Below are 12,420 nucleotides of genomic sequence, written 5' to 3'. Positions count from 1 at the left end.
CTTCTGAGCCGTTAATGTAGTGCCACTCGCCCGCTTTCTCCCGCAACCCTACACATTATTCCTTTTTAGGTGAATGCCTCATGCCCTCTTTAATCATCTGACCCTACCTCTACCACACTCGGGCAGTGCATTGCCGACCCCAACTCCTCGCTGTGTGAAAAAACTTTTCCTTGCGTCACCTTTTGCTTCTTTTACTAATTACTTTAAATCTGTGTCCCTCTCGTTCTCCATCCTTTCACGAGGGGGAACAGTTTCTCCCTATCCACTCTGTCCAGGCCCCTCATGATTTTGAATGCCCCTCTCAAATCTCCCCACAGCCTTCTTTCTTCCAAGGAAAATAGTGCCAACTTCTCCAACCTATCTTCATTATTGAAGTTTCTCATTCCCAAAACCATTCTCGTGGATCTTTTCTGCGCACTCTCCGATGTTGCACCTCCGCATCCTTCCTAAATTGCAGCGGCCAGAACTGAGTGCGGTACTCCAGCTGAGAGGAAAACTACTGTTCTGTGCAAGTTCAACATGATCTCCTGTACTTGTACTTTATGCCCCCACCCTTCCCTTAATAGAGCCTTGGGTACTGTGTGCTTTATTAACCATGCCCACACCCTGTATTGCCACCTTCAATGACTTAAGCACGTGTACACCCAGGTCCGTCTGCTCCTGCATCCCCTTTGGATTTGTGACCTTTAGACTGTCCCTCCATGTTCTTCCTACTAAAATAAATCACTTCACATTTCTCCGCATTGAGCTTCACCTGTCACCTGTACATTCAACCTGTGCTTGCTGGGCGTATCTATACATCGGCACGGTGGTTAGTACTGCTGCCTCTCAGCGCTAGGGACCCGGGTTCAATTCCAGCCTGGGGTGACTGTCTGTGCGGAGTCTGCACGTTCTCCCGTGTCTGCATGGGTTTCCTCCGGGTGCTCCGGTTTTCTCCCACAGCCCAAAGATGCGCAGGTTCGGTGGATTGGCTGTGATAAATTGCCCCTTGGTGTCCAAAAGGTTAGGTGGGGTTACGGGGATGGGGTGGAGGCGAGGGCTTAAGTAGGGTATTCTTTCTAAGGGCCGGTGCAGACACGATTTTATCTTAATTCTGTCTGTATTGTCACCCAGGGAGCTCTGACTTTGTCCTTTCCACTCTTTCTTTGACTTGGTAATTGCGATTATGCCTGAGAACTGGAGAAATGCAAATGTTATCCCCTTGTTCAAAAAAAAAAGGCAGAAAGATAAGCTCAGAAACTTATAGACCAGTCAGTTCAACATCAATGGTGGGGAAACTTCCAGAAACAATAAATCGGGACAAAATGACAAGTCCCATGAACAAGCGTGGGTTAATTTACGGACGTCAGCATGGATTTCCTAAGAGAAAATAAATGGTGCTTAACTAACTTGCTGGAATTGTTTGATGAGGTAACAGAGAGGGTTGATGAGGGTAATGCTGTTGATGTGGTGTACGCGGACCTCCAAAAGGCTTTTGACACAGTGCCGCAAAATAGACTTGTGAGCAAAGTTATAGCTATTGGGGTAAAAGGCTCAGTAGCAACATGGATACAAAGTTAGCTGAGTGACAGCGGTTAATGGATATTTTTTGGGCCAGAGGAAGGTTTGTAGTGGAACGTGCCAAGAATCTGTTGGGGCCCTTGCTTATTAATGACCTGGACCTTGGTGTACAGGGAACTATTTCACAACTCTGGGCTTTTCCCATTTGAGGGAATATACCTTGATTGTGCCCGAAGTACCTCCTCCTTTGAAGATAGCCTACTGTTCAGCTACCATTTTCCTGCAAATCTTCGACTCCAGTTTATTCAACCCAGATTTTGTTCTTGTCGCAATGAAGCTGGAATTCCCCCAGTTCATTACTCTTACTCTGGTCTGCTGCTTGTCCTTTATCGTAGTCATCCTAAACCTTCTGGTACAATGATCACTGTACCCTAAACATTCTCTTACCGACGCTTCATTGTAAGGCATTTTGGAAGAATCTGTGCTTTAGAAAGGTGCTAAATAAATCCAGAGTTGCATGATCTTGACGGAGTGTACAATCGGTGGCACCAAACAGTCTTCCTTTGTGAAAGCTTGCATCATGGGCCGCACTCCATCGCTTTGATTCATTAACTTTTTCTTTATATCTATTTTTTTTAAAGAACAATCGTCTTTTTCTGTTGTCTTCTATAGGGGTCCAAGTTTGTTGAATGGTCGTCAGCTGCAAATGTGAAGAGGACCTGGGTGAATTATGGGGTCCAGCGAGACTGGTGGAACCCTCAGCAGGGGGCAGGAGAGGAGTTTCTGTACCATGCCACGCAGTGCAAGAACATCTGGATCCCGATGGGGGAAATCTTTGCCAACTAGAGCCACACTACCTTGGGCCCAACGGACTGCAATGCTCCCCACCTTTCCAGAGAGTAACACTTCTTTCTGGAGGGCAGCAATCAATGATTTTCCAGGAGCTCTGTCTCGCTAAGTTCATGTGCCTTTCCCATTGTAATACGAATATTGGGTTGGACCAAAAAAAAAGCAAAGTTTTTTTTCAATCTTAATCAACCTGGCCGTCACTTCTTCTCGTGTCGGCAGGGTGTCTGATGAGCGGGAAACTGCAGATTGCTGCTGAAAGCCATCAGAAAAAATCAAAGGCATAATGGCCATCGCGATTGCAGATTTCAGAATTGCACAAATTGGGGATCAGAACTGGATCACAACTCCGATGACAAAGCTAACCTTTCAGATGATGAGTACATTTAGATTTTTTTTTTCTCATGCTTTAGCAGTATCGGCCGTCAAAAATTGAAGCGTGTTTCCAATTTTGTTCCCTGCCGTTGAGATGATCATTTCATAAAGAGCTGAGCACCCACGCATCTTGCTAGTCCTTTCCATCTTTCTTCTGTTGCTTCTCTTGCGTTTCCCCCCCCCCCAAGAAGTTAGTTCCCACACCCATGAAAACACATCCCTCCAGATTCACTGTGTGTAAGGATAAGTCACGTGCATAATCAGCGTCCCGTTCTACCTCACCACCATCAACTAGTTGGTGTTTTTTGCTGATTTTTCTGAATCAGGAATGAGGGTGATAGTTTTGCAAACTTACCCCCAAGAGTGTTACCCACCAATTTGCAAACATTACGCGTAAGGAAAGCTTTCTGTTGGTTCGTGCTCGATGGCTATTATTAGATGGAAGGACGCAGTTATAGAAAAATGAGTCTTAACAAATGGAAAATCTCACCCAGGATTGCTGGACACATTTCCCACAAGATTTGCAAAGCTCTGAAAGAACTGCACAACACTTTCACGGCCCTCAATCGATTGTGATCCTGGGGCCATCATCCATACTCCGAGCAAATGTTCTCTTTGAGAATCTATAGTGTTTTAGTATAATGAGTTGCGTGTTGAACCTTTTGATCGACTGTCAGGCAGGGAGTGATTCTTGTGTAAATCCACCGCAGCTTTACATAAGAACTAGGAGCAGGAGTCGGCCTCGACCCGACTCCGCCATTCAATGAGATTGTGGCTGATCTTTTTGTGGACTCAGCTCCACTTACCCGCCCGCTCAGCATAACCCTTAATTCCCTTGTTGTTCAAAAATCTATCTACCTTTGCCTTAAAAACATTCAATCAGGTCTCAGCTGCTTCACTGGGCAGGGAATTCCACACACTTCATATCCTTTGGGTGAAGAATACCTTCTTAATTCAGTCCTAAATCTGCTCCCCCTCATTTTGAGGCAATGCCCCCAGTTCTAGTTTCATCCTCTAGTGGAAACAATCTCCCTGTTTCTATCCTATCCCCCTCATAATTTTATTTGTTTCTATAAGATTCCCCCTTAATTTGTCTAAATTCCAATGAGTATAGTCCCAGTCTACTCCTCATAAGCCAATCCTCTCAATTCCGGAACCACCCTTTACTGGGCAGTGTGATAGTAATCCTGAATTTTTACTTGTTGGAACCTGGGTTCGAAGCCAAATCGATGGAGTCCAAACCCCCTCCTCTCTCTGCTGCCTTTGAGTGTTCATGCACAGTAATTTTGGTGCAGCCTGAATCCAATTCCTCGAACCAAGTTAAGCTCTCAGTGCAAAAAAAAAAAACACCTGTCCCTTTAGCACTAGATTTGCCTTTCTATTGCGAAGGTGGCGGAGGAGGAAATTTGAAATGCCACCAAATACTTTCTGATTGCAGCGCATACTCAACCTTTCCAAGTAATTCCTGGTGAACAATAGAGTTTGTGTTCCTTGACATTAGCCGGAGATGTGAATAAAATGCCGATAAAACAAATAGCGTTATTGATAAGGTGAGATAGGAAAAAAGTGGATCAAGGTTGTCGAACTTAAAACTCCTTTGTGTACTAACTTTTAATCTCGGTCTGCGCTGGAGATTTTTGTGCCACGCTGGCTTAAATGTTATATTTATTTTATAATTATATCAAATTGCAAACCGGGAAAATAGAGCCAGTCTTCAATTAAAAACACTGGTATGAATTTGTATAAATTTTTATCAGGTCTGAACGATATCTAAAAATGCTTCGGACAAATGACTTTTACTGCTCGGGTAATAAACGCAGATGTGAAACTTGTGAGCAGGTGTGAAAACCTATCAGCCAGCGAGAGCTATCAAGATCAGACAAGATAAGGAATCATGGGGTTGGGGGCAATTTACTAGCATGTGTAGAGGATTGGTTAACAAACAAAAAACCGAGTGTAGGAATAAGCAGGTCATTTTCAGGTCGGGCTTTTTGGGTGTCGTGAGGGTCAGCTCCGGAGCCTCGGCCGCTTACAGTCCATATTCCCGATTTAGGGACTTGTGTATTCCTGTGCACAAAACACCAAAATGTAACACACAGTTACCACAAGCAATGTAGAAGGCAATTGAGATGTTGACCTTCATTGTAAGAGTGTTGGAGGACACGAGTAATAAAGTTTTGCTTCTATTATACAGCTGTTTGTTGATGCCTCACCTGGATACTTTGTGCGGTTTTGGTCACCTTATCAAAGAAGAGTGTATTTGCCTCAACAAAGGCTCGCTAGATTCATTCCATGAATGAGAGGGTTGTCCTGTGAGGAGAATTTAAAGCATTATGGGCCTGTACTCTTTGGAATTTAGAAGAACGAAAGGCGGCCTCGTTGAAACCAGTAAGATTCTGAGCGGGCTTGGCAGGTCAAAGGCTGAGGCTGTTTCCCTTGACTAGCTGGAGAATCGAGAAGAGGAGGTATAGTCTCCGAAGAAAGAGTGCCACTTAGCACTCAGCTGTGGAGAAATTTATTTTTCAGAGGGACGGGATTCTTGGCATTTTCACGGTTTGAATTCAGACGCTCAGTCGTCGAGTATGATCAAGGTTGCAATTGGTCGATTTTGGGACTCTGAGGAATTGAGATCTGGAGATCAGCAAGAAGTTGGGTTGAGGTTATCAATCAGCCGTGATCTTATTGAATGGTGGAGCTTGCTTGAGGGGCCATTTCACCATTCCTGCTGTTTCTTACATTGATCCAAAACAAAGGGGCCGATTTAATCTCATCACAAACACACTTTGCAATCAAAGGTTTTGTAGCATATTGAAGAATTGCGTTGTTTAAAACTTAATAATTACAAACTGCTAATAAACTACCCCATCTATACACACTACTGAGCCTGTTGCCTCATTTTGAGACTCAAAACTCTCATGTGCCAGGTCAGCCCCCCTATAATGTTTTGCACAGCCCATTGCAAGCCCTGAGCAATTGTACTAAAGACTTGGGCTGCAGTTTCCAGGAGCTAATCTGTCTGTAGCAGTCTTCAGCATAACCTCCATGCACAACTGAAATATAAAAAAAGATGCTATTTCTATTACCTCGCCGTTCTGCATCTGCACCTACTTACACGCTTGTGATATTTCCTCACCCGTCTGTGTTCTGTGCGATGGAATACAACCGGTTTTTACTAAATACAAAGTGAACAGCTGATGGGTGTGGAGTCGGGCCTGCTCAACATTTTATAACCATGTTGATTCTCCCTGGCGCTGTGAGGCAGCAGTGCTAACCACTGTGCCGCCCCTTTCATGTTCTTGTTCCTTCTCATCGATACCTCTACACAGGGAAAAGACCTGCATTTATATAGCACCTTTCAGGACATCCCCAAAGTACTTTACAACCAATAAAGTCACTGTTGTAGGAAAGTACGGTTTTGCTCTTGATTGGCTGATGTTCCTTAGGCCGACCTTCGTCCTCTTCACTCGGGAAGTTTCCTTTCTACACAGACCTCTCTGTCCCCGGGACTTGGCAAGCCATGAATTTTTGACTTGGCCAAGGCGTTTCACTGGACGTCGAGCTGTCACTAGCTTGTTTTTGGAGTTTGGCCATTTTATAAATTCCATCTTCTGTTATGTGGTTTGCAGGATTGGTGCGTTCGCTATTCACCGCTCTACAATGCTGCAAATCTCAAGACTATTATCAAATGTTGTACACATCAGGTGGGGGAGTTGAGCCCGCACTAGCTATGCATGGAATCGGCTACGCGAGTGGAAAATCCTGCAAGAATTGGGAAAAATGATTCTCACCGGAGAGATCGCATTTCCTGATTTTCTTTACCCTTCGTCGACGACCGGGAGTGAACCTCCTTTGATTAGATTTCCATGAATTTGAATGTTATTAGCAGATCTCTCTCTCTCTCTCTCTCTCTCTCTCTCTCTCTCCCCCCCCCCTCCTCCACATCATTCCCCCCTCAGCAAATATTCATACACGTCGGCGAAGTTTGTAACAAGTTTGGCCGAAAGGGAAGCAACCAAAGGGATTCCTCCGGGGCCACAGAGGGTAAGTTGTAGCTCCAGGGGTGAGGAGAGGGACATGCCTGGTGCCTCCTGGCAGTGCCAGGGAAAGGCCCTAGTGGCGGCTCATGATGGGCAAGTATGTTGGGGGGGCGGAGGGTGGGGAGGTGGTTTGCCGGCGATGACTCCGCTGTGTTGGTGAGGGAGTGGACTGCTGGCCCGGTATCTCTGTGATGGGGGCCGGGGACCGTTACCCTGCAGTGTTGATCGGGGCTCCCTTTAAAGATGGTGCCCCGATCTCTGTTGAGCTGGTTGCTGGTTCTATCAGGCCCCGCCTAGTGATGGGGGAGGCAGTGGCACAGTGGTATTGTCGCTGGACTAGTAATCCAGAGACCGAGAGTAATGCTCTGTGATCCTGGGTTCGAATCCCGCCAGGGCACATGGTGAAATTTGAATTCAATAAACATTTGGAATCAAAAGTCTGATGATGACCATGAAACCATTGTCGATTGACTTTAAAAACTCGTCTGGTTCAGGAATGCTTTGGGAAGGAAATCTGCCGTCCTTACCCGGTCTGGCCTACGTGTGACTCCAGACCCACAGCAATGGGGTTGACTCTTAAATGCCCTCTGGGATGGGCAATAAATGCTGGCACAGCCAGCGACGCCCACATCCCGTGGATGAATAAAAAATAATAATAAACCACGCCCACCTTTTTCTCCAAGACACTCTATATTTTGAGAGAATACTGGTCTGTGCAACTGGAGAGTGAGAAACCAGTTTTCACTCTTGTCATGATATGCAGACATGCACGTAATGAGATACAAACAGGCAGCTAATGAATACAGAGAACAGGACATAACCAATCAGCAGGCAGAACACTTGGGGGTAGTTTCCCCACTGTAAAAGGCACGACGCACTCACACGCTGCCTCTTTCCACTGGTGACATCTACAGTGTGAGTCAGGGTGTCCATATCATATAACTCCTACAGCACATGGCTAAGAGCTAGTCTGGTTCAGTCAGACAGATTAATCACACTAGGTTAGCAGAGAGTCGAACTCACAGAGGATTGAGCGAACTGACAGGTTCAATAAATCATATTGTACTAACTTCAAGGTGTGGAGTATCTCTCAGGTAAAGCTGCATCCAGTTGCAGCCCATGTTATCTTTCTGTGCTTAACACGACAATTTTGAGCCTGACACTTTGCCAAATTGTGGTAAGGTTCCATCCATCACTTCACACATGAATTTGTTCTTTAGTCACAATCTCTGCTTTGTGCCGTTAACCCTGTACGAAGTTCTTTCTCTCCCATTCCCTTTTCCAATTATATATGGAATCAGCTACTACCCACCTTTCACTTAGAGAACTTTCCAAATCCGAACAACTTTCTGAGTGAAGGAATCTCGTCTCATTGCCCCTGGTTACCTGTTAATTTATTTCATTGCATAAGAGTGCCTGAGAAAGGGCAGCACTAGGTGAGTTCAGTCTTCGAGCCGGTGCGGACACGGTGGGCCGAATGGCCTGTGCTGTCTTGAGATTCTGCGGGATTGTATTGTGTGCGTTTCCTACATTACAACAGTGACTATACCTCAAAAGCGCTTGATTGATTTTAAAGCACTTTGAGCCTTGAGCTGATGAATTGTACTATGCAAGTGCAAGTCTCTCCGGTACGCAAGTGCTAGGTTTGAAATAGATTATCCAGATCTTGATTCTTAAACTGCTATTGAACTGGGATAGTTCCACAGAGATGTTTGAGGGGCCAATGAAAAGAAATCCCTTTTCTAAAACCTAATTTCGGGAGTGCAGGGCGAGAATATTTTGTTCATTAAACAGTCGAGGTTAACGATTTTTTGAAAATCAACTACGTAATAGTCCACATATCGCACTAACCATTAAACACCGATGAAACGTCACCGTTCTATACTGGTGCCAATATAAAGCCACATCAGCTCATTTTCACACAAAAAACAAACACGGGATCACCCCTCGCAGGACCCCCAACAGAAACGAGATCAGAAGACAGAATGAGTTTTCATGGTCCAGAACTTTGTCGTAGAAGTAACGCAGCCGTAGGATTTTGACTTTAGCCAGTTAATGAGTGTTAAGTAACACTCAGCAATGTGACTTGTGGGGTGGGATTCTCCGACCCTCCCGCCGGGTCGGAGAATCCCCGGGGGGGGGGGGGGGGGGTGGGGGGGCGGCGCGAATCCCGCCCCGACGACGGCTGCCGTATTCTCCGGCGGCGGGGCGGGATTCACACCACGCCAGTCGGGGGCCGTTGGCAGCGGCCGCCCGGCAATTCTCCAGGCCCCGATGGGCCGAGCGGCCGTCCGTTTTTGGCCAGTCCTGCCGGCGTGAGTCACTCCACTCGTACCAGCGGGACCTGGCAGGTAAGTCGGCGGGGGCGGTCCGCAGGGGTATCCGACCCCAGGGGGGGCCCCCACGGTGGCCTGGCCCGTAATCGGAGCCCACCGATCTGCGGGCGGGCCTGTTCCGTGGGGGCACTTCTTTCTTCCACGCCAGTCCCTGTAGGGCTCCACATTGGCCGGCGCGGAGAAGAGAACCCCCCGGGCATGCACCAAAATATGCCGGCCGGGCTGCGCATGCGTGAGATCACGTCGGTTTCCTCCCACAAATCCAAAGATGTGCAGGTTAGGTGAATTGGGCGTGTTAAATTGCCCCTTAGTGTCCAAAAAGGTTAGGTGGGGTTACAGGGATAGGGTGGAGGTATGGACTTAAGTAGGCTGTTCTTTCCAATAGCCGGTGCAGACTCGAATGGCACTGTAAATTCTATGATTCAGCTCGGGTAAAATACAATTGTTACCTTTAGAGGAGAGCTGGTAAGTCGAGAACATGCATATGTATGTGTGTCGGAATTAATTCTCTGAGACAGAAATCGATTCATCAGTTTTACGTATTACTCATTGTTAAAGTATGATCGGACAGCTGATATTATTTACGGGCTTCAATTGCGTAGTATTTAATTTTCAGTTCTCACATTCTGACTCTGAGTTGAGCTACGTTGAGCTGTTCCTTTTTCAGGTAATTCAAACCAATTTCTCACCGTCTAGTTCATCGCCACCTTGGAGGTGTGCAAGCTTTGTTCTAATGAGAAAGAACAGGAGACAATGCAGTTTTTGTTCGAGCAACCAATCCAGTAAAATTTGCATCTCATTCTCGGGAGGAAAAGTCAGGCAACCACCCAGAAAGCTACTTAGAAAGTACGATCGGGAGCCAATGAGGAAGTTGTTTCAAAATTTCTCCCACCTTCCAGATCTCCCTGTCCAGGAGCACGGGTATTTCAAGCCAGGGTATGGAATGCAAACGCTTCCGGAGCCAATCTCCTAGAGAGGCTTCAGTGCAAGTGACCTCCGCTAGCTGTTCGGGGCCCACCACCCTTGCTGATTCTGTAATCCCAATATCCACCTTCTCCACGAGCAGACTACTTATTTAGTGTCTCCACCATTCTCTTACCCCCCACTCCTTGCCTCTTGCATGTCGTCACAGCCTAAGTCCTACCTTGTCTATCCTTGACTTATTTTTTCTTAAATTTAAGGTGCCCAATTCTTTTTTTTCCAGATTAAGGGGCAATTTCAACGTGGCCAATCCACCTACCCTGCGCATTTTTGGGTTGTGGGTGTGAGACCCACGCTGACACGGGGGGAATGTGCAAACTCCACACGGACAGTGACCCAGGGCCGGGATTGAATCCAGGTCCTCAGCGCCATGAGGCGCCAGTGCTGCCTCATGGCGCCAAGGACCCGGGTTTGATCCCGGCCCTGGGTCATTGTGCCACCGTGCCACCCCTATCCTTGTCTTACTGAGGTAGCCTCCAAAAGCCTTTCTCTTGCCAATTTCTGGTTAACATTGTCACCCATCTTACCGTTAGGGACCTCCCTCTTTATAACTTTCCTGTACTTCACTATTTATTGTGACTTTTTATTCTGTACTGCTTAATGGGACTAAATGTTCCTCCCACATTAAGCTGCCTCTCGCACCATTTTGTTAACCCAGAACTATGTCAAGACGGGCTTCCTTCTTTGTGGGAGTAGAAAGTGTACTTACTCAGGAAATACACTCACAAGGTCTTCAAGTTTCTCACCGCAGTTACTTTCCTACCACAATCTATATCTGGACAATTAAAATCTCCTGCAATTATGACTCCATTGTGAGTGCACATATTTCCAATTTATATCTGCTGAGCACAAATTAGCTGGCCACGTTTCCGACAGAAAAACGATGACACTGCTTCAGAAGTACTTCAATGGTTGTAAAGTGCTTTGGGATACCCGGAGGTTGAGAATTGGGCCGAGCTGTAAGAAAGTGCAAGTCCTCTAATGTAATATCCTTTTGGTATTGCGATCAATTCCAAAGCTCGATCCATAGAACCTCTCCCATCCTCTAACCTATCCCAGACCTTCGGTTCGGTTTGACCTCTTCTCTCCACTTTCTACAGCCTGTAATCCATCAGATTTCTACCTCCCTTCAGTTCCGAAGGAGAGTCATTTGGACCCAAAACGTTAACTCAAGTTTCTCTCTCCATCTGGGCCTCCTCCTGACCTTCCCAGCATTACAGGTGCCATTCTTCAGAGAATTCGATTCACTCCATGTGATATCAAGAAACAAGCTGAAGGCACTGGAGACTGCAAAGGCTATGGGCTCTGACTATATTCCGGCACTATTTCCGAAGACCTGTGTTCCAGAACTTGCCGCGCCCGTAGCCAAGCTGTTCCAGTACAGCTACAGCACTGGCATCTACCCAGCAAAGCGGAACATTTCCCAGATATGAACTGTACACAAAAAGCAGGACAAATCCAACTTGGCCCCCATCAATCTACCCTGGATCATCAGTAAAGTGATGGAAGGGGGTCATCAACAGTTCATTTAGCAGGGGCTGGTTTAGCACAGGGTTAAATAGCTGGCTTTTAAAGCAGGCCAGCAGCATGGTTCAATTCCCGTACCAGCCTCCCCGAACAGGTGCCGGAATGTGGCGACTAGGGGCTTTTCACAGTAACTTCATTTGAAGCCTACTTGTGACAATAAGCGATTTTCATGTCATTTCATTTCGGTGCTATCCAGCGGCACCTGCTTAGTAATAACCTGCTCACTGGTGCTTCGTTTGGGTTCTGTCAGGGTCACTCAGCTCCTGATCTCACTATAGCCTTGATTCAAACATGGACAAAAAAAAGAGTTGGACACTTAAAGGTGAGATGATAGTGTGATGTGAGAGTACCTTTAAGAAATGGGTGTTTATCAGTGATGTCAGAGTGTGGGTGGAGCTGGGCTGTCTGTCAGCTTTTTACTTTAATTTTAGGTTGTTTGCTGCGGGGTGTGTTTTAGTTTCGTTTTCAGAGCTGGATAGCTGCAGTCACAGCCTGAAGGGGTATTAATCTCTCTGTAATCTAAAAACTGTAAATCGATCCTTTGGTGATTTAAAAGTAATAACTGCTCTCAGTAGTGCCTGATGTGCTTCTGTTAAAAGTTATTTTTTAAGTCCTATGGATGTTAAAAGGACAGCTTAAGGATTACTTAGTGTATTCTTAGGGGGTTGTATTTGAATTGATGGTTGCTAGGATGTTCACTGTATGCTTTAAAAAAGTTAACTTGAGTTCATAGAATAAACATTGTTTTGCTTAAAAGAATACTTTTCCATTTCTGCTTTACCACACCCGTGGAATGGGCCGTGTGCTCCCCATACCAC

General features: G+C 46.2%; 1 protein-coding gene across 1 annotated transcript in view; it reads left to right on the top strand.

Moving 5' to 3' along the window:
- Positions 1-5,596, top strand: part of aldh16a1 (aldehyde dehydrogenase 16 family, member A1) — a 77,859-nt gene extending 72,263 nt beyond the window's left edge. Inside the window, exon 17 of the mRNA XM_072492291.1 lies at positions 2,173-5,596. Within this exon, the coding sequence (XP_072348392.1) occupies positions 2,173-2,346 (174 nt within the window). The 3' untranslated portion in view covers positions 2,347-5,596. The remainder of the gene's footprint in view (positions 1-2,172) is intronic.
- Positions 5,597-12,420: the final 6,824 nt, after the last annotated feature.

The sequence above is a fragment of the Scyliorhinus torazame genome, chromosome 29 (genome assembly GCF_047496885.1).
Source record: "Scyliorhinus torazame isolate Kashiwa2021f chromosome 29, sScyTor2.1, whole genome shotgun sequence".
Classification (NCBI taxonomy): domain Eukaryota; kingdom Metazoa; phylum Chordata; class Chondrichthyes; order Carcharhiniformes; family Scyliorhinidae; genus Scyliorhinus; species Scyliorhinus torazame.
This window is presented reverse-complemented; position numbering and strand designations above follow the sequence as displayed.